The sequence below is a fragment of the Salmo salar genome, chromosome 16 (assembly GCF_965601325.2).
Source record: "Salmo salar chromosome 16, fSalSal1, whole genome shotgun sequence".
In the NCBI taxonomy this organism is placed as follows: Eukaryota; Metazoa; Chordata; class Actinopteri; order Salmoniformes; family Salmonidae; genus Salmo; species Salmo salar.
Genome location: NC_138306.1, coordinates 96,173,121 through 96,192,608, shown reverse-complemented (window position 1 = coordinate 96,192,608; position 19,488 = coordinate 96,173,121). Strand labels below are relative to the sequence as shown.

Here is a 19,488-nt window from a genome sequence, read left to right as displayed (position 1 = left end):
ACAGACCAAACATTTAGGTAATGACATCATAATGACCAGTAATGACATCATAATGACCGGTAATGACAGGTAATGACATCATAATGACCGCTAATGACATCATAATGACCGGTAATGACATCATAATGACCGGTAACGACATCATAATGACCGGTAATGACATCATAATGACCGGTAATGACAGGTAATGACATCATAATGACAGGTAATGACATCATAATGACAGGTAATGACATCATAATGACCAGGTAACGACATCATAATGACCGGTAAATGACATCATAATGACCGCTAATGACATCATAATGACCAGGTAATGACATCATAATGACCGGTAAATGACATCATAATGTAATTGTAATTGTGCGTCTACGTGTCTTTACTTGATTGTCATGTTTCCCCACACAGCTTCCTCTGCTGGGATGTCTTGATTGGGCCGATACTGACTTGGAATTTAGAAGGATGCTCTCACCTGTGAGGTTTTGTTGTTGTGACATTGGTTGCCATTGCCTTGCACGCCGAAGAAGGGCTCATACCCCAAACGGTTGTTCGGCAATAAAAATACGTCAATGTATGGTTATTTACCGGAGAGCTGTCCAATTTCTGTTCTTTGAACGCCACACCTTGTAGAATCCACGCCCCGAAGAATTCAGACTGTTCTGGTGGCAAAGGGGGGGGGGGGGGGGTCTGACCTGGTGCTACATAGGTGTACCTAATAAACTGGCCGACTGAGTGTCTGTTTCCCTAAGAGTTGTGTAAAGTCGGTAGGATCTTATTCACAATGATCCACAGCTGTAATGGCTGCCAAAGGTTCTTCCACCAAGTATTAACTCTGGGGGAGGTGAAGACAATTTTTTTATTTAATTTGGAACATTTTCTATAATTTCTATTTTACTTTTGAAGATGTGGAGTTGGTTGTGCAGATTGGTAGGAAAGAAATTCAATGTAATACATGTTTTGATAAGTTTAGGGCGGCAAAAGGTTGAATGTGCAAAGAGTGTGTCGACTTTTACTAGAGACTTTATATCCATAACAAATTATATTTTAATACAAAATGGAACAAGACAGCAAAGTAAATACATTAATAATATTATCAATACAAACTACATGTAACAACTAAGTAAACAATAAAGTACTACATATAGCAGGTAAGTAGTAAGTAGAACATCAAACATCAACAACTGACATCATCAGTAGTCCATCAACGTCCATTATCATCAGCCAAGATGGCCGTCTTCTTTCTTCAAGCATTTCTCAGAGGAAGAAGGGACAGGAAGTCTTGGTTACATTTGGCATAGTCTGCAGGATGTCCCCTATTCCTTTGTCTTCCCTAATCCCTACCTTTTTACACATGGGCATAAACCTCTCCCATCTCAGCCAGCAGGGTGGTGTTGAAGGTGTTCCTCTGTCTCTCTGTACGTGGCCTTGAAGATCTTAACCTCTCCCATCTCAGCCAGCAGGGTGGTGTTGAAGGTGTTCTTGAAGTCCTCAGTGAATACCAGGTCTGAGGGGAAACGGACCTTGTTGGCCCAGATCAGAGTGGTTCCTAAAGGAAATGATATGAGTTGTTTAAGGCTTTCATTCCGGTACATTCTGGGATTTGTTGTACTTTTAAACTGCTCAATGAATCTATCAATGAATCAACAATTCATCCAATCAATCAAGCAACCAACCAATCAATCAATCAGTACATATATCAACCAATAAACCAACCAATCAATCAATCAATCAACCAATCAATAATTTAACAAATCGATCAACCAATCAATCAGTACATTAATCAACCAATCAACCAACCAATCAACCAACCAACCAATCAATCAATCAACCAACCAATCAATCAATCAGTACATCAACCAATCAACCAATCAACCAATCAATCAATCAGTACATATATCAACCAACCAATCAATCAATCAATCAACCAACCAATCAATAATTTAACAAATCAATCAACCAATCAATCAGTACATTAATCAACCAATCAACCAACCAATCAATCAGTCAATCAATCAAACCAATCAATCAATCAGTACAGCAATCAACCAATCAATCAACCAATCAACCAATCAATCAACCAATCAATCAACCAATTAATCAACCAATCAACCAATCAATCAATCAGTCAATCAATCAATCAATCAATCAATCAATCAATACATCAATACATCAATCAATCAATCAATACATCAATACATCAATCAATCAATCAATCAACCTGGCCGGCAGAAGTATCTCATGGTGAACAGCAGCTCTTCCAGGTAGTCATGGTGATACACCACATCAGCCGCCAGCACGTAGTCATAGCGATAGACGGATCTGGGGTAGGTGCGTTCCACCTCAGGACCCCAGGACAGAGCTGCAGCTTGGGGAGTGTACCTACAGCGCCCTCTGGTGTTACGGAGTAGGTTGGCTCTCAGGTTACCTATGATCTCTGGTAGGTCTGTAGCTGTGACCCAGGCACCTGGGGACAGGAAGCACTCTGTTAATCAACTAACAGACACACAGGTGGCCAGTACCCAATCAACCCCTAGCCTCTAGTCGTCTAGTGCCGAGGACACCATGCAGATCTGAAAAGATTGGATAGGTGTAAGTGGTATAGAATGCTAGGACCTCCTCCACCTTGATAGGATCTCCTCCACCTTGATAGGACCTCCTCCACCTTGATAGGACCTCCTCCACCTTGATAGGACCTCCTCCACCTTGCTATCCACATTGATAGGACCTCCTCTACCTTGGTAGGACCTCCTCAACCTTGTTAGGACCTCCTCCACCTTGGTAGGACCTCCTCCAACATGATAAGACCTCCTCCACCTTGCTAGCCACCTTGATAGGACCTCCTCCACCTTGGTAGGACCTCCTCCACCTTGATAGGACCTCCTCCACCTAGCTAGCCACCTTGATTGGACCTCCTCCACCTTGATAGGACCTCCTCCACCTCGATAGGACCTCCTCCACCTCGATAGGACCTCCTCCACATTGCTAGGACCTCCTCAACCTTGGTAGGACCTCCTCCACCTTTGTAGGACCTCCTCCAACTTCATAGGACCTCCTCCACCTTGCTAGCCACCTTGATTGGACCTCCTCCACCTTGATAGGACCTCCTCCACCTTGATAGGACCTCCTCCACCTTGCTATCCTCCTTGATTGGACCTCCTCCACCTTGTTAGGACCTCCTCCACCTTGATAGAACCTCCTCCACCTTGATTGGTAGGATCTATTCCACCTTGATAGGACCTCCTCCACCTTGATAGGACCTCCTCCACCTTGATAGGACCTCCTCCACCTAGCTAGCCACCTTGATAGGACCTCCTCAACCTTGATAGGACCTCCTCCACCTTGCTAGCCACCTTGATTGGACCTCCTCCACCTTGATAGGACCTACTCCACCTTGGTAGGACCTCCTCCACCTTGATAGGACCTCTTCCACCTTGTTAGGACCTCCTCCACCTTGATAGGACCTCCTCCACCTTGCTATCCACCTTGGTAGGACCTCCTCCACCTTGCTATCCACCTTGGTAGGACCTCCTCCACCTTGCTATCCACCTTGGTAGGACCTCCTCCACCTTGCTATCCACCTTGGTAGGACCTCCTCCACCTTGCTAGCCGCCTTGATAGGCTAGGTAGAAATGTTGCCATATTTCTTACACCTCTCCGATCTTCTCAGATGTTCAATATGAGTAAATTTAATGCTCAGACTCACCTAGGAGTGTGGCTACAATAGACACTAGGCCAGGGCCTGCTCCTAGCTCCAGCACGGCCTTGTCCACCAGGTTCACCTGCTCAACGTTGATCTCTAGGTAGTGACACAGAGCCAACGCCTGCAGGCAACCACAGTTACTATAGAAACCATCATTATAGTTGTTAGAACTTCAACCATAGTTACTATAGAAACCCTCATTATAGTTGTTAGAACTTCAACCATAGTTACTATAGAAACCATCATTGTAGTTGTTAGAACTTCAACCATAGTTACTATAGAAACCATCATTATAGTTGTTAGAACTTCAACCATAGTTACTATAGAAACCATCATTATAGTTGTTAGAACTTCAACCATAGTTACTATAGAAACCCTCATTGTAGTTGTTAGAACTTCAACCATAGTTACTATAGAAACCATCATTAGTTGTTAGAACTTCAACCATAGTTACTATAGAAACCATCATTATAGTTGTTAGAATTTCTAGTTACTATAGAAACCATCATTATAGTTGTTAGAACTTCTAGTTACTATAGAAACCATCATTATAGTTGTTAGAACTTCAACCATAGTTACTATAGAAACCATCATTATAGTTGTTAGAACTTCAACCATAGTTACTATAGAAACCATCATTATAGTTGTTAGAATTTCTAGTTACTATAGAAACCATCATTATAGTTGTTAGAACTTCTAGTTACTATAGAAACCATCATTATAGTTGTTAGAACTTCAACCATAGTTACTATAGAAACCATCATTATAGTTGTTAGAACTTCAACCATAGTTACTATAGAAACCATCATTATAGTTGTTAGAACTTCAACCATAGTTACTATAGAAACCATCATTAGTTGTTAGAACTTCAACCATAGTTACTATAGAAACCATCATTATAGTTGTTAGAATTTCTAGTTAATATAGAAACCATCATTATAGTTGTTAGAACTTCTAGTTACTATAGAAACCATCATTATAGTTGTTAGAACTTCAACATCAGTTACTATAGAAACCATCATTATAGTTGTTAGAACTTCAACCATAGTTACTATAGAAACCATCATTATAGTTGTTAGAACTTCAACCATAGTTACTATAGAAACCATCATTGTAGTTGTTAGAACTTCAACCATAGTTACTATAGAAACCATCATTATAGTTGTTAGAACTTCAACATCAGTTACTATAGAAACCATCATTATAGTTGTTAGAACTTCAACCATAGTTACTATAGAAACCATCATTATAGTTGTTAGAACTTCATCCATAGTTACTATAGAAACCATCATTATAGTTGTTAGAACTTCATCCATAGTTACTATAGAAACCATCATTGTAGTTGTTAGAACTTCATCCATAGTTACTATAGAAACCATCATTATAGTTGTTAGAACTTCAACCATAGTTACTATAGAAACCATCATTATAGTTGTTAGAACTTCAACCATAGTTACTATAGAAACCATCATTAGTTGTTAGAACTTCATCCATAGTTACTATAGAAACCATCATTATAGTTGTTAGAACTTCAACCATAGTTACTATAGAAACCATTATTGTAGTTGTTAGAACTTCAACCATAGTTACTATAGAAACCATCATTATAGTTGTTAGAACTTCAACCATAGTTACTATAGAAACCATCATTATAGTTGTTAGAACTTCAACCATAGTTACTATAGAAACCATCATTATAGTTGTTTGAACTTCAACCATAGTTACTATAGATACCATCATTATAGTTGTTAGAACTTCATCCATAGTTACTATAGAAACCATCATTGTAGTTGTTAGAACTTCAACCATAGTTACTATAGAAACCATCATTATAGTTGTTAGAACTTCAACCATAGTTACTATAGAAACCATCATTGTAGTTGGTAGAACTTCAACCAGTTACTATAGAAACCATCATTATAGATGTTAGAACTTCATCCATAGTTACTATAGAAACCATCATTATAGTTGTTAGAACTTCAACATCAGTTACTATAGAAACCATCATTATAGTTGTTAGAACTTCAACCATAGTTACTATAGAAACCATCATTATAGTTGTTAGAACTTCATCCATAGTTACTATAGAAACCATCATTATAGTTGTTAGAACTTCATCCATAGTTACTATAGAAACCATCATTATAGTTGTTAGAACGTCAACATCAGTTACTATAGAAACCATCATTATAGTTGTTAGAACTTCAACCATAGTTACTATAGAAACCATCATTATAGTTGTTTGAACTTCAACCATAGTTACTATAGATACCATCATTATAGTTGTTAGAACTTCATCCATAGTTACTATAGAAACCATCATTGTAGTTGTTAGAACTTCAACCATAGTTACTATAGAAACCATCATTATAATTGTTAGAACTTCAACCATAGTTACTATAGAAACCATCATTATTGTTGTTAGAACTTCATTAATCATCATTATTCTGTGAGTTCATTGGACTTCAAAAGGAAAAGAATTTGAGCTACTTTGTTAAGTCCTCGAAGTGAGCTGAATTTGAACAAGCTTGTTGAGTAAAATTACAAATTCATGTTTAATAAAAAACACTTTAATACCGCATCCATCCTCATCATATTTCCCAGCATGCTCTATTGTAGGTTGAATTTCAGAATTGTTGGTTTCAATACCTGTGTTTCTGCATATACATTGAGTGATTAATCTTATGCTACACAAAATTAAATAACATTCATTTTTCTAAACTAATTACAAGTTTGACTTATTGCCACTGTTACTGAGATGGCTGTTTCAGTTCATATGATTTAGGAAGTCTGATTAGTGAATTTTCCTTCCCTGGCAGTCATTCTTATACAGGTTGAGTGAGATTAAAGATTCCAACTGTTGGATCTTCTCAATCTGGCTGGATTACAATAATAATTAGAGCACATTTGCAAGCCAGAATAATGTGATTTGCAGCCCTGATGTGGTTTGTAAACCAGGAGTTTCAGACCACTGTGGTATCTCCCTCCTTCCTTCCATCCTAATCGTCATCAATGCTATCATCGTTATCTATGAATGTCATGTTCAATAGTAGACTGACTCACCGCTGGCCAGATGACAGCACCGTAAGAGTCCAAGGCCTCAAAGATGCTGATCTCCTGTCCTACGTAGCAGAACACCTCTTTACCAAACTTGGAGTAGGTAGTGGGGGCCCAGGCCTGCTTCTCCTGCTGCTGGGGTTCAGTCTCCTTGGCTTTGTCATCTGATTCCTCTTCACCGTCTATCACTGTTGTCTCGCTATCGTCTTCCTCCTCCTCCTCATCTTCATCTTCCTCCTCTTCGTCTTCCTCATCTTTCTCCTTCTCCTCCTCCTCTACTTTCATGAAAGCAGTGTCCTTCTCATCTTTGTGATTTGTGCCTGAAGGTTCCATAAAAATCTGAGATACGATTATTTTACTTCAACTGCTCTGATATACAGTAGCACTGATGTTGAAATGACAAGTTAGCTACTAATTGTACAGTCAGCACTCTCTTCAGTCTCTCCCACACTTTGTAAACACAGCGTCCAACACTTGAGTTTTTATCTCTCTCCCCCTCTCTCCCTAACTTCACCCCTCCCCGAACCATGTTTGGAAAACAACATATTTTTCCCCGCTTACAGCCTGTCAAAGCTAAGTACTGTAATGAAATCCTTACCCTCTTAGACACCCTTCCACAGCCCTCTTTCATTCCCCATATGGACTGCCTCACAGCGGAGTTGACGAGAGTGCAGAAACGGGCCACTTTTAAATCCTTTATCAAACCAATCCATCACCTACCTACTGCAGTCCTTGGATTTATTTGGGACGGTGGGTTTTGGGGTCAACCCTCCGCTCTTCTGTCTTGGTTTTTCCATCTCGTATGGATTAATTAAAGTATTTTTCTCTTCTTCTTGTTGAAGATCGTTGTAACTGCGTCTTAGGAAGTCTCAGAGTCGAGGTTTTAAGACTTTATCAGAATCCTGCAGGGTCGTCTCAGAGTCGAGGTTTTAAGACTTTATCGGAATCAGAATCCTTCATCACACCAACCCAACTCTATATTTAGAGACGGAACCATCTGAAACACACACACAAACACATTTTAGATTTAAACAAACAAATTGAAGTCACCGTAAACTGTCAACTCCATCTCCCTGATATACTAAGATAGGATATGAATTTTGGTTCAAATATGTTTATTTTAATTAGGTTTTAGAGTCATGAAGCAACTGAGGACAGGGCCTGAAATTAACACCAGCCACCCGCCAAATGTGGGTGGATTTTTGGCAATGGCGGGTAAAGATGTTTATTTCATCAGTCACGTTGGCGGGTGGTGAGGGGTCAGGGGTCAGGGCTACACAGTGCCAGCATTCCGCTGGCATTTGCAAATTAAAATAAAGTTCAAAAGTCAAGTATGAGCACATTTATGGCAAAATAAACTGTGTAGTAGCCGTTTTTTCAAATGATTTCTGCCATTTTGTTTCATAGCTGGTAATCACACAAAGAATTAGGAATCCTAAAACCCTCGTCGTGCAGCAACACTGCCTGGCTTTTGGGCTTGTGGGCTGTGAGCAGCTGTGAGCACTGTGAGCGAAGTGCTGAAAGACTGATTGTTTTAGAAGCGCTGCCACAGGCATAATAAACGTTGCTCTAATTTACTTGAAAGTGTTTCTTGTCTTGTTCAGCAGCCAGGTTGTTTTTCAGTGTTTCAGTTTGTTTCGACTGCTAGCAAAGAGACGTCAGCTACTAGTCAGAATCTCACAGGCACATTACCACGGTAACCTCCCGTCCTTAAAGGGGCAGCTGAACATTTTTGTTTGTCTGATCTGTGTGATATTTTGGTTAAAAGACTCAAATCACAAAAAAATTGGCAATATACCACATTACTTCTTACTAGTAATACATTTATTGTTTTAGAAACATTACAAAGCATGCTCATCAGTTTTTTGGGTGTAATTATGGCAGAAAAATATTTAGGCTGGTTAAAAAATCTGAGTGGCTGGTCCATTTTTTTAAATCGACCTGCCACATTGGCTGTTGGACACAAAAAGTTAGTTTCAGGCCCTGCGATCAGCTCCTTCTCACGCACCTAGAACCTAACGCTTCAATATAGCCTAAACATTTGTCATTTAACTTTTAAAATGTATTACCTTTTATGTGTGGCACAAACACAACCAGTCACAATGTTTTAATCTGATCAGGCTACATCAAAAGTCTCCTGTAGGCAACCTGTGTACGTTCATCCAGATGGTGGTGTCAAAAAACATAAACCATGATGTTGAAGCGCCCAATGTCGCTATGCTTTGCTTTCGGTTGTGGTGCATTAAAACGGTTGACAGTCAGATTTCCACCTTGCTGATCATTGTCCTCAGCCAGCTCTGATCGTGGTGTCGGTCCAATGAAAACAGGCAGGGAAAGTTAGCTTGTCCGTCCGTGGTGGTCGGCGAACTCTCAATCTTCTGGCCCCTGCTGTCACGCCCTGACCTTTGAGAGACGTTTTACTTCCTCTATTTTGGTTAGGTCAGGGTGTGATGTGGGGTGGGCAATCTAGTTTGTGTATTTCTTTGTGTTTTGGCTGAGTATGGTTCCTAATCGGAGGCAGCTGTCTTTCGTTGTCTCTGATTGGGAACCATACTTAGGCAGCCCTTTCTCCCCACTCCTTCAGTTGTGGGATCTTGTTTTCGTACAGCTCAGTAAGAAAAGAAAAGAAAAGAACGTGACGTTCGTTTGCCTTTGTTTGTTGTTTTGTTTAGTGTTCTGAGTTATAATAAAATTTATGATGAGCACTTACCACGCTGCACCTTGGTCTCCTCCTTACGACGATCGTAGCACCTGCGTGGTATTGAACGTGGCAAAAGTCGATATCCACGTTTATAAACACAGGGTTGCTACAGTTATTGTTATTTGTGGTCGAGAAGGTAATATTTGTTTCTATGAGAGGGGTGTGTGAAGATATCTTTTACTTTGGGAGGGGGGTAAAAATAATGTATGACATCGCCTCTGCCCCAATAAATTAGGAGACGGTTCCTTTACATGTGTGATAGTGATAGCTGATACTTTGGTTTATCAAAATATAGAATTTATCAAATGTTGTTAATATTAAGAACATATTTTTTGTGATTTTTGTTTTGTTCTGATTGTCCCGTATTTCAAGAATCCCTGAAGTAATTCAAATTATTCTCTAAAAGATTGGTGTCAAAATCATGGGGTTGGAACCGGTTCCGGGAACAGAACCAAAAACCCCGGAAAATAATGAACATTGTTAAGGAACAGAAACAGAACCTGGAACGAAAGTTATCCATACTGTCTGAATACTACTTTCATGAAGATTACAGTCTGAATAATCCCAACATTTCATGAAGGCTACAGTCTGAATAGTCCCAACATTTCATGAAGGCTACAGTCTGAATAATCCCAACATTTCATGAAGGCTACAGTCTGAATACTCCAACATTTCATGAAGGCTACAGTCTGAATACTCACAACATTTCATGAAGGCTACAGTCTGAATACTCACAACATTTCATGAAGGCTACAGTCTGAATACTCCAACATTTCATGAAGGCTACAGTCTAAACAACACATACACAACAACACAAATACAATCCATGTAATATCTGTCCTGAGTCGTGACCTGTGTTGGCTTGACTCTGGTATATCTGGACCAGGTGTTCTTAATGTTCTGTCCACTCAGTGTATGTGGCTTGTAATATCTGTCCTGAGTCGTGACCTGTGTTGGCTTGACTCTGGTATATCTGGACCAGGTGTTCTTAATGTTTTGTACACTCAGTATATGTGGCTGTAATATCTGTCCTGAGTCGTGACCTGTGTTGCCTTGACTCTGGTATATCTGGAGCAGGTTTAGTAACAGTCTTATCCTCTGGGTCTGATTTAGCCTCCTTGTAGGGGACACTTAGAAATGAGGGCTAATTAAAAACAGGGAGTTCTCTGGATCCCGGGTTCGTTTGGATCACTAAAATACCACTGTCTACATTACGGTGAGGTCAATGACTCATGTAGCTGTGTTGGAAGCATAGCTTTATGGAATGGGAGATTGAGGGGTATCCCCAGCCAAGAGGAAATCTATGGGAATCCCATATCACCACTTAGTGAGACTGAAATAGGATGAGGTATGACAGAGAGGATGAGGTATGTCTTAAGATGTCTCAGGATGATTGATGGATGAGTTATGTCTTCATGGATCTTTCTCGGGGGGGGGGGGGGAGGGGGGGGGGGCGTCGAAAGGGCAGACGAGGGCGGGGCCAAATCCCTGACGGACACCTTCAGGAAGCTGCAGAAGTGAGTGGAGGTGGGCTGACCCTCCCTTGACCTTAAAGGGATAGTCCACTCCAGAATGAAACTCCTATCAATTTTGGTGAGTCTATGTTCTATGAGTGGGTCAAAATAACAATCGTCACCGTGATTTATTAACTTCGAAGTGGGTCCGTCTGTGAAATCAGGAAAATCGTTTTGTTGCCCGAAATCTTTCACGATAAGGTTCTCGTCACTGGAGAAAAACGAACTGTTAAAACAACGACGGTCCAGATCACCAAATCAGCCGATAGATAGTATGGACAGACTGGTTTAGGACACGTCCATCTGTCTATATCGATAGATAGTATGGACAGACTGGTTTAGGACACGTCCATCTGTCTATATCGATAGATAGTATGGACAGACTGGTTTAGGACGCGTCCATCTGTCTATATCGATAGATAGTATGGACAGACTGGTTTAGGACGCGTCCATCTGTCTATATCGATAGATAGTATGGACAGACTGGTTTAGGACGCGTCCATCTGTCTATATCGATAGATAGTATGGACAGACTGGTTTAGGACACGTCCATCTGTCTATATCGATAGATAGTATGGACAGACTGGTTTAGGACACGTCCATCTGTCTATATCGATAGATAGTATGGACAGACTGGTTTAGGACACGTCCATCTGTCTATATCGATAGATAGTATGGACAGACTGGTTTAGGACACGTCCATCTGTCTATATCAATATAATATATAATAATAATATAATATAATATAATAATATATATATATATATATAATATATAATAATAATATATACAACTTAGTTTTTCGCTCCAACTATCATCGTTGCAATGTCACTTTCTTTTCTCTTCCCACTTGCCCTCAGAGCCGTTCACGTCAGCCTTTATTGTCCAACTTCCTGTGTCGTGACATCACGTCCTGTATTGTTTGTGGCCCTAAAAAGGGCTTTTGCCGGAGCAATGTCAGAGCCTATCCACTGCATACAATCTGCATCTTGAACATGTAGAGATTGTAGACTCCTAAAATGTATCGTTCCGTTTGTTAAAGGCGATGATTTTTACAGCTAGCTAGCTACTTCACATGCTGACATCGACCGCGGTATTATCGTGTTCAGGTACGTTTGCTGGCCCCAGAGAGATGGTACACCATTGTGGGTTTTGTAGTTGACTGGAGCCGCAACAGATTTCTGCAACGATTTTCACACATTGCTACCAACCTAATTATAGTGACAAAATGAAACGAATTAAATTAGTGTTTAACGCTGTAAATCATCGGAATGAGTGTTATTTAACACTGTAAATCATAGGAATGAGTGTTACTTGTGTGGATTATTCCTTTAATAACAAAGAGCATCAAAGTAAGCTCAGAGCCTTTATTGTCCAACTTCCTGTGTCGTGACATCACGTCCTGTATTGTGACCTCACGTCCTGTGTTTTGACCTCACTTCCGGGTATGGTGACATCACGTCCTGTGTGTTTCAGCTGGATCCGCTGTGCCACCTTCCCAGAGAACTGACTTCCCATAATGCATCAGGAGAACTACACACTCTTCTACATCTGAACTGGACAGAGGAAACCCTGTCTCAGTCGTCTGAAAACTTAACTCTGGGGGACAGACTTTGATTTTTCACTGGGACATTACAGACATTTTAATACCAAAGTTACACACAAGAATGACTTTCTAAAGAGGTGTTGAGTGTTTCTGAGTGGTCCAGTCTCAGGACTGACTTAAATTTGCTGGAAAATCAGAGACAAGGTTTGAATATTACTGTCCATCAATGATTCCCGACCTAATTTTACTGAGCTTGAGCAATTTTGACAAAAACAATGGATATACATCTACAATGGTCAGTTAACAAAAAACTGGTTCGCTCATACAGACATTGAGTCATGTGGCCGTGGCTCGCTATATAAAGCAGGCAAACAGGCATCGAGACATTCAGTTACTGATTGATTCAACGTTAGAATGCACAACTCGTCGGTCCTTGTCACGGATTGGCTATTGCAGCAGACGACCGGGTTCCATTCCCATCAGCTAAAAACAGCTACAAGCTTGAGTCCATGTCCCCGTCCTGCCTGCTGTCAACGGTACAGGCTGGTGGCGGTGGTGTAATGGTCTGGGGGAATGTTTTCCTACCACACGTTAGGTCCATTGATACCAATTGAACTACAGGCCAACCAATTGTTTCGGGTAATAAATCCCTAACTGAGCCACTTTCTCAATATGTGGACTGTCACATTAGGGATTTGGTGCATATGTTGCCCTCTTACCTCAAGCACACAACATACTTTTTTGAAGAAGTTAGAGACTTGTTCAGTGGACTCGAATGACTTGTTGTGTATTATGGACGTCTCTAGCCTTGTCATGAAACAATATTTGAATCAAATAACAAAACTGGATCACAAAAAATTTGATCATATTACTCCAGTGTTAGCCTCCCTACACTGGCTTCCTGTTAAGGCAAGGGCTGATTTCAAGGTTTTACTGCTAACCTACAAAGCATTACATGGGCTTGCTCCTACCTATCTTTCCGATTTGGTCCTGCCGTACATACCTACACGTACGCTACGGTCACAAGACGCAGGCCTCCTAATTGTCCCTAGAATTTCTAAGCAAACGGCTGGAGGTAGGGCTTTCTCCTATAGAGCTCCATTTTTATGGAATGGTCTGCCTACCAATGTGAGAGACGCAGACTCAGTCTCAACCTTTAAGTCTTTACTGAAGACTTATCTCTTCAGTAGGTCCTATGATTAAGTATAGTCTGGCCCAGGAGTGTGAAGGTGAACGGAAAGGCTGGAGCAACGAACCGCCCTTGCTGTCTCTGCCTTGCCGGTTCCCCTCTTTCCACTGGGATTCTCTGCCTCTAACCCTTTTACAGAGGCTGAGTCACTGGCCTACTGGTGTTCTTCCATGCCGTCCATGGGAGGGGTGCGTCACTTGAGTGGGTTGAGTCACTGACGTGGTCTTCCTGTCTGGGTTGGCGCCCCCCCCCCCCCCCCCCCCTTGGGTTGTGCCATGGCGGAGATCGTTGTGGGCTATACTCGGCCTTGTCTTAGGACGGTAAGTTGGTGGTTGGAGACATCCCTCTAGTGGTGTGGGGGCTGTGCTTTGGCAAAGTGGGTGGGGTTATATCCTGCCTGTTTGGCCCTGTCCGGGGGTATCATCGGATGGGGCCACAGTGTCTTCTGATCCCTCCTGTCTCAGCCTCCAGTATTTATGCTGCAGTAGTTTATGTGTCGGGGGGCTAGGGTCAGTCTGTTACATCTGGAGTATTTCTCTTGTCTTATCCGGTGTCCTGTGTGTATTTAAATATGCTCTCTCTAATTCTCTCTTTCTCTCTTTCTGTCTTTCTCTCGGAGGACCTGAGCCCTAGGACCATGCCTCAGGACTACCTGGTATGATGACTCCTTGCTGTCCCCAGTCCACCTGGCCGTGCTGCTGCTCCAGTTTCAACTGTTCTGCCTGCGGCTATGGAACCCTGACCTGTTCACCGGACGTGCTTGTTGCACCCTCGACAACTACTATGATTATTATTATTTGACCATGCTGGTCATTTATGAACATTTTAACATTTTAACATTTTGACCATGTTCTGTTTTAATATCCACCCTGCACAGCCAGAAGAGGACTGGCCACCCCTCATAGCCTGGTTCCTCTCTAGGTTTCTTCCTAGGTTTTTGGCCTTTCTAGGGAGTTTTTCCTAGGGAGTTTTTCCTAGCCACCGTGCTTCTTTCACATGCTTTGCTTGCTGTTTGGGGTTTTAGGCTGGGTTTCTGTACAGCACTTTGAGAATATCAGCTGATGTACGAAGGGCTATATAAAAATAAATTTGATTTGATTTGATTTGATCACCCCCACTGACTTCCTGTTGAGCTTGACTAATTAAATATTGGCGAATAATTATTTTAAGTTTGAAGACTGTTATTATCAGTTCAAGGAATTGCTATGGGTGTCAGGCTGTTCAAAGGATCGGACCAAAATGCAGACTCTGGTATATCTGGACCAGGTTTAATAACAGTCTTATCCTCTGGGTCTGATTTAGCCTCCTTGTAGGGGACACTTAGAAATGAGGGCTAATTAAAAACAGGGAGTTCTCTGGTTCCCGGGTTCGTTTGGATCACTAAAATACCACTGTCTCAAGTTTGTTAAGTTATGCCAAGCTTGAGGAATCCACTTGGTCAACTTTACTTGGCCATCTCCCGTCTCTTATCAATACATATTGGATATCGCACTGCTTCTTGACACACTGTCCACTTAACCCGGAAGTCAGCCGTACCAATGTGTCGGAGGAAACACCGTACAGCTGTCCCAGCGTGCACTGGGCCCGGCCCACCCACAGGAGTCGCTAGTGCGTGATGGGACAAGAACATCCTTGCCGGACTACGCGGGGCCAATTGTGCACCTCCCCACCACCCGGTCGCGGCCGGCTGAGACAGAGCCTGGACTGGTACCCAGCTAGCGCTGCGATGCAGGGCCTTAGACCACTGAGACAGAGCCTGGACTGGTACCCAGCTAGCGCTGCGATGCAGGGCCTTAGACCACTGTGACAGAGCCTGGACTGGTACCCAGCTAGCGCTGCGATGCAGGGCCTTAGACCACTGAGACAGAGCCTGGACTGGTACCCAGCTAGCGCTGCGATGCAGGGCCTTAGACCACTGTGACAGAGCCTGGACTGGTACCCAGCTAGCGCTGCGATGCAGGGCCTTAGACCACTGAGACAGAGCCTGGACTGGTACCCAGCTAGCGCTGCGATGCAGGGCCTTAGACCACTGAGACAGAGCCTGGACTGGTACCCAGCTAGCGCTGCGATGCAGGGCCTTAGACCACTGAGACAGAGCCTGGACTGGTACCCAGCTAGCGCTGCGATGCAGGGCCTTAGACCACTGAGACAGAGCCTGGACTGGTACCCAGCTAGCGCTGCGATGCAGGGCCTTAGACCACTGAGACAGAGCCTGGACTGGTACCCAGCTAGCGCTGCGATGCAGGGCCTTAGACCACTGAGACAGAGCCTGGACTGGTACCCAGCTAGCGCTGCGATGCAGGGCCTTAGACCACTGAGACAGAGCCTGGACTGGTACCCAGCTAGCGCTGCGATGCAGGGCCTTAGACCACTACGCCACTCGGGAGGCCAAATCAGTAATTTCTATGGAGGAATGTTGGCAAACACTCAAGGGAGTCACCAACATACTCTGCATTCTTGGCTTTTTAAAATCGTTTGGCTCATAGCTTCACTGGAAGACAGGGGTAATAGAACAGGGCTTTCTGCTAGCTGCTCTGCTCGTCATAGCTTCACCGGAGGACAGGGGTAATAGAACAGGGCTTTCTGCTAGCTGATCTGCTCGTCATAGCTTCACCAGAGGACAGGGGTAATAGAACAGGGCTGTCTGCTATCTGCTCTGCTCGTCATAGCTTCACCGGAGGACAGGGGTAATAGAACAGGGCTTGTCTGCAATCTGCTCTGCTCGTCATAGCTTCACCAGAGGACAGGGGTAATAGAACAGGGCTTTCTGCTAGCTGATCTGCTCGTCATAGCTTCACCGGAGGACAGGGGTAATAGAACAGGGCTGTCTGCTATCTGCTCTGCTCGTCATAGCTTCACCGGAGGACAGGGGTAATAGAACAGGGCTTTCTGCTAGCTGTTCTGCTCGTCATAGCTTCACCGGAGGACAGGGGTAATAGAACAGGGCTGTCTGCTAGCTGCTCTGCTCGTCATAGCTTCACCAGAGGACAGGGGTAATAGAACAGGGCTTTCTGCTAGCTGATCTGCTCGTCATAGCTTCACCGGAGGACAGGGGTAATAGAACAGGGCTTTCTGCTAGCTGTTCTGCTCGTCATAGCTTCACCGGAGGACAGGGGTAATAGAACAGGGCTTTCTGCTAGCTGTTCTGCTCGTCATAGCTTCACCGGAGGACAGGGGTAATAGAACAGGGCTGTCTGCTAGCTGCTCTGCTCGTCATAGCTTCACCGGAGGACAGGGGTAATAGAACAGGGCTGTCTGCTAGCTGCTCTGCACGTCATAGCTTCGCCGGGGGGCAGGGGTAATAGAACAGGGCTGTCTGCTATCTGCTCTGCTCGTCATAGCTTCACCGGAGGACAGGGGTAATAGAACAGGGCTGTCTGCTATCTGCTCTGCTCGTCATAGCTTCACCGGAGGACAGGGGTAATAGAATAGGGCTGTCTGCTATCTGCTCTGCTCGTCATAGCTTCACCGGAGGACAGGGGTAATAGAACAGGGCTGTCTGCTATCTGCTCTGCTCGTCATAGCTTCACCGGAGGACAGGGGTAATAGAATAGGGCTGTCTGCTATCTGCTCTGCTCGTCATAGCTTCACCAGAGGACAGGGGTAATTAATATGGCTTTCTGCAGTGCAATCTCACATGTCAGACCTTGGACAGACCCCAAGACAGGTCATCAGGGGGAATTTGTAACTCTGACCTCCATTAAAAACTGTTTTGATTTCGTCAGCGTTTGGCCTGGATACGAGAATTTGACCTGGATACGCCAGATCTCAGGTTTCTGGTATGACCGTTAAAACCAAATCTAATCCAGCCTGAAAACCTTTTTTTGTTGGAGGTCCTTGGTATCCCCCTGCCTCTGTCCTACATAGCTCGGTATGAGGGGGTCTGATGGGGGGGGGACAGGGCTAAAGGAAATGGCTGGTCCACAGAGAGTGATGTCCTACATAGCTCGGTATGAGGGGGTCTGATGAGGGGGGGGGGGGGGGGGGGACAGGGCTAAAGGAAATGGCTGGTCCACAGAGAGAGGGAGTGATGTCCTACATAGCTCGGTATGAGGGGGTCTGATGAGGGGGGGGGGGACAGGGCTAAAGGAAATGGCTGGTCCACAGAGAGAGGGAGTGATGTCCTACATAGCTCGGTATGAGGGGGTCTGATGAGGGGGGGGGGGGACAGGGCTAAAGGAAATGGCTGGTCCACAGAGAGAGGGAGTGATGTCCTACATAGCTCGGTATGAGGGGGTCTGATGAGGGGGGGGGGACAGGGCTAAAGGAAATGGCTGGTCCACAGAGAGAGGGAGTGATGTCCTACATAGCTCGGTATGAGGGGGTCTGATGGGGGGGGGGACAGGGCTAAAGGAAATGGCTGGTCCACAGAGAGAGGGAGTGATGTCCTACATAGCTCGGTATGAGGGGGTCTGATGAGGGGGGGGGGGGGACAGGGCTAAAGGAAATGGCTGGTCCACAGAGAGAGGGAGTGATGTCCTACATAGGTCGGTATGAAGGGGTCTGATGGGGGGGGGGACAGGGCTAAAGGAAATGGCTGGTCCACAGAGAGAGGGAGTGATGTCCTACATAGCTCGGTATGAGGGGGTCTGATGGGGGGGGGGACAGGGCTAAAGGAAATGGCTGGTCCACAGAGAGAGGGAGTGATGTCCTACATAGCTCGGTATGAGGGGGTCTGATGAGGGGGGGACAGGGTTAAAGGAAATGGCTGGTCCACAGAGAGAGGGAGTGATGTCCTACATAGCTCGGTATGAGGGGGTCTGATGGGGGGGACAGGGCTAAAGGAAATGGCTGGTCCACAGAGAGAGGGAGTGATGTCCTACATAGCTCGGTATGAGGGGGTCTGATGAGGGGGGGACAGGGTTAAAGGAAATGGCTGGTCCACAGAGAGAGGGAGTGATGTCCTACATAGCTCGGTATGAGGGGGTCTGATGGGGGGGGGACAGGGCTAAAGGAAATGGCTGGTCCACAGAGAGTGATGTCCTACATAGCTTGGTATGAGGGGGTCTGATGGGGGGGGGACAGGGCTAAAGGAAATGGCTGGTCCACAGAGAGAGGGAGTGATGTCCTACATAGCTCGGTATGAGGGGGTCTGATGGGGGGGGGGGGGACAGGGCTAAAGGAAATGGCTGGTCCACAGAGAGAGGGAGTGATGTCAGTATCTGATTCTGTTGTGGTATTGTTGTACTGTGACCTTTTATACTTGTTTTTGACTTGGTAACCAATAGCAGGCCATTTCTAGATTTAACCTATCATAGAGGGCAGAGGTTGCCGGGTAAACTGATTCAAATGGCAGATTGGAGGCAACCCCCATTCCAGTATGTTGTTGTTTGACGTTTAGATTTTCTGACCAGGTCAGTATATACAGTATCTCTCTTGGTAGTGTTATTGGGGGGGGGGGGGGGGGGGGGTCTGGTGTTGTAGTGTTATTGGGGGGGGGGGGTCTGGTGTTGTAGTGTTATTGGGGGGGGTCTGGTGTTGTAGTGTTATTGGGGGGGGGGTCTGGTGTTGTAGTGTTATTGGGGGGGGGTCTGGTGTTGTAGTGTTATTGGGGGGGGGGGTCTGGTGCTGTAGTGTTATTGGGGGGGGGGGGTCTGGTGTTGTAGTGTTATTGGGGGGGGGGGGTCTGGTGTTGTAGTGTTATTGGGGGGGGGTCTGGTGTTGTAGTGTTATTGGGGGGGGGGTCTGGTGTTGTAGTGTTATTGGGGGGGGGTCTGGTGTTGTAGTGTTATTGGGGGGGGTCTGGTGTTGTAGTGTTATTGGGGGGGGGTCTGGTGTTGT

General features: G+C 44.4%; 2 protein-coding genes across 2 annotated transcripts; both read right to left on the bottom strand.

Moving 5' to 3' along the window:
• Positions 1 to 242: 242 nt before the first annotated feature.
• LOC145861167 (protein-lysine methyltransferase METTL21C-like) lies at positions 243 to 2,486 on the bottom strand (the record flags this gene model as incomplete). The annotated part of the gene is made up of 2 exons (XM_082963211.1): positions 243 to 1,546; positions 2,219 to 2,486. Coding segments are annotated over 2 exons (441 nt in total), but the record flags the coding sequence as incomplete, so codon positions are not given.
• Positions 2,484 to 7,707, bottom strand: LOC145861166 (protein-lysine methyltransferase METTL21C-like). The gene is made up of 2 exons (XM_082963210.1): positions 6,764 to 7,707; positions 2,484 to 3,821 (listed from the first exon to the last, which is right to left on the bottom strand). The coding sequence occupies exons 1-2, from the start codon at positions 7,088 to 7,090 to the stop codon at positions 3,687 to 3,689; spliced, it is 462 nt and encodes a 153-aa protein (XP_082819336.1). The 5' UTR covers positions 7,091 to 7,707; the 3' UTR covers positions 2,484 to 3,686.
• Positions 7,708 to 19,488: the final 11,781 nt, after the last annotated feature.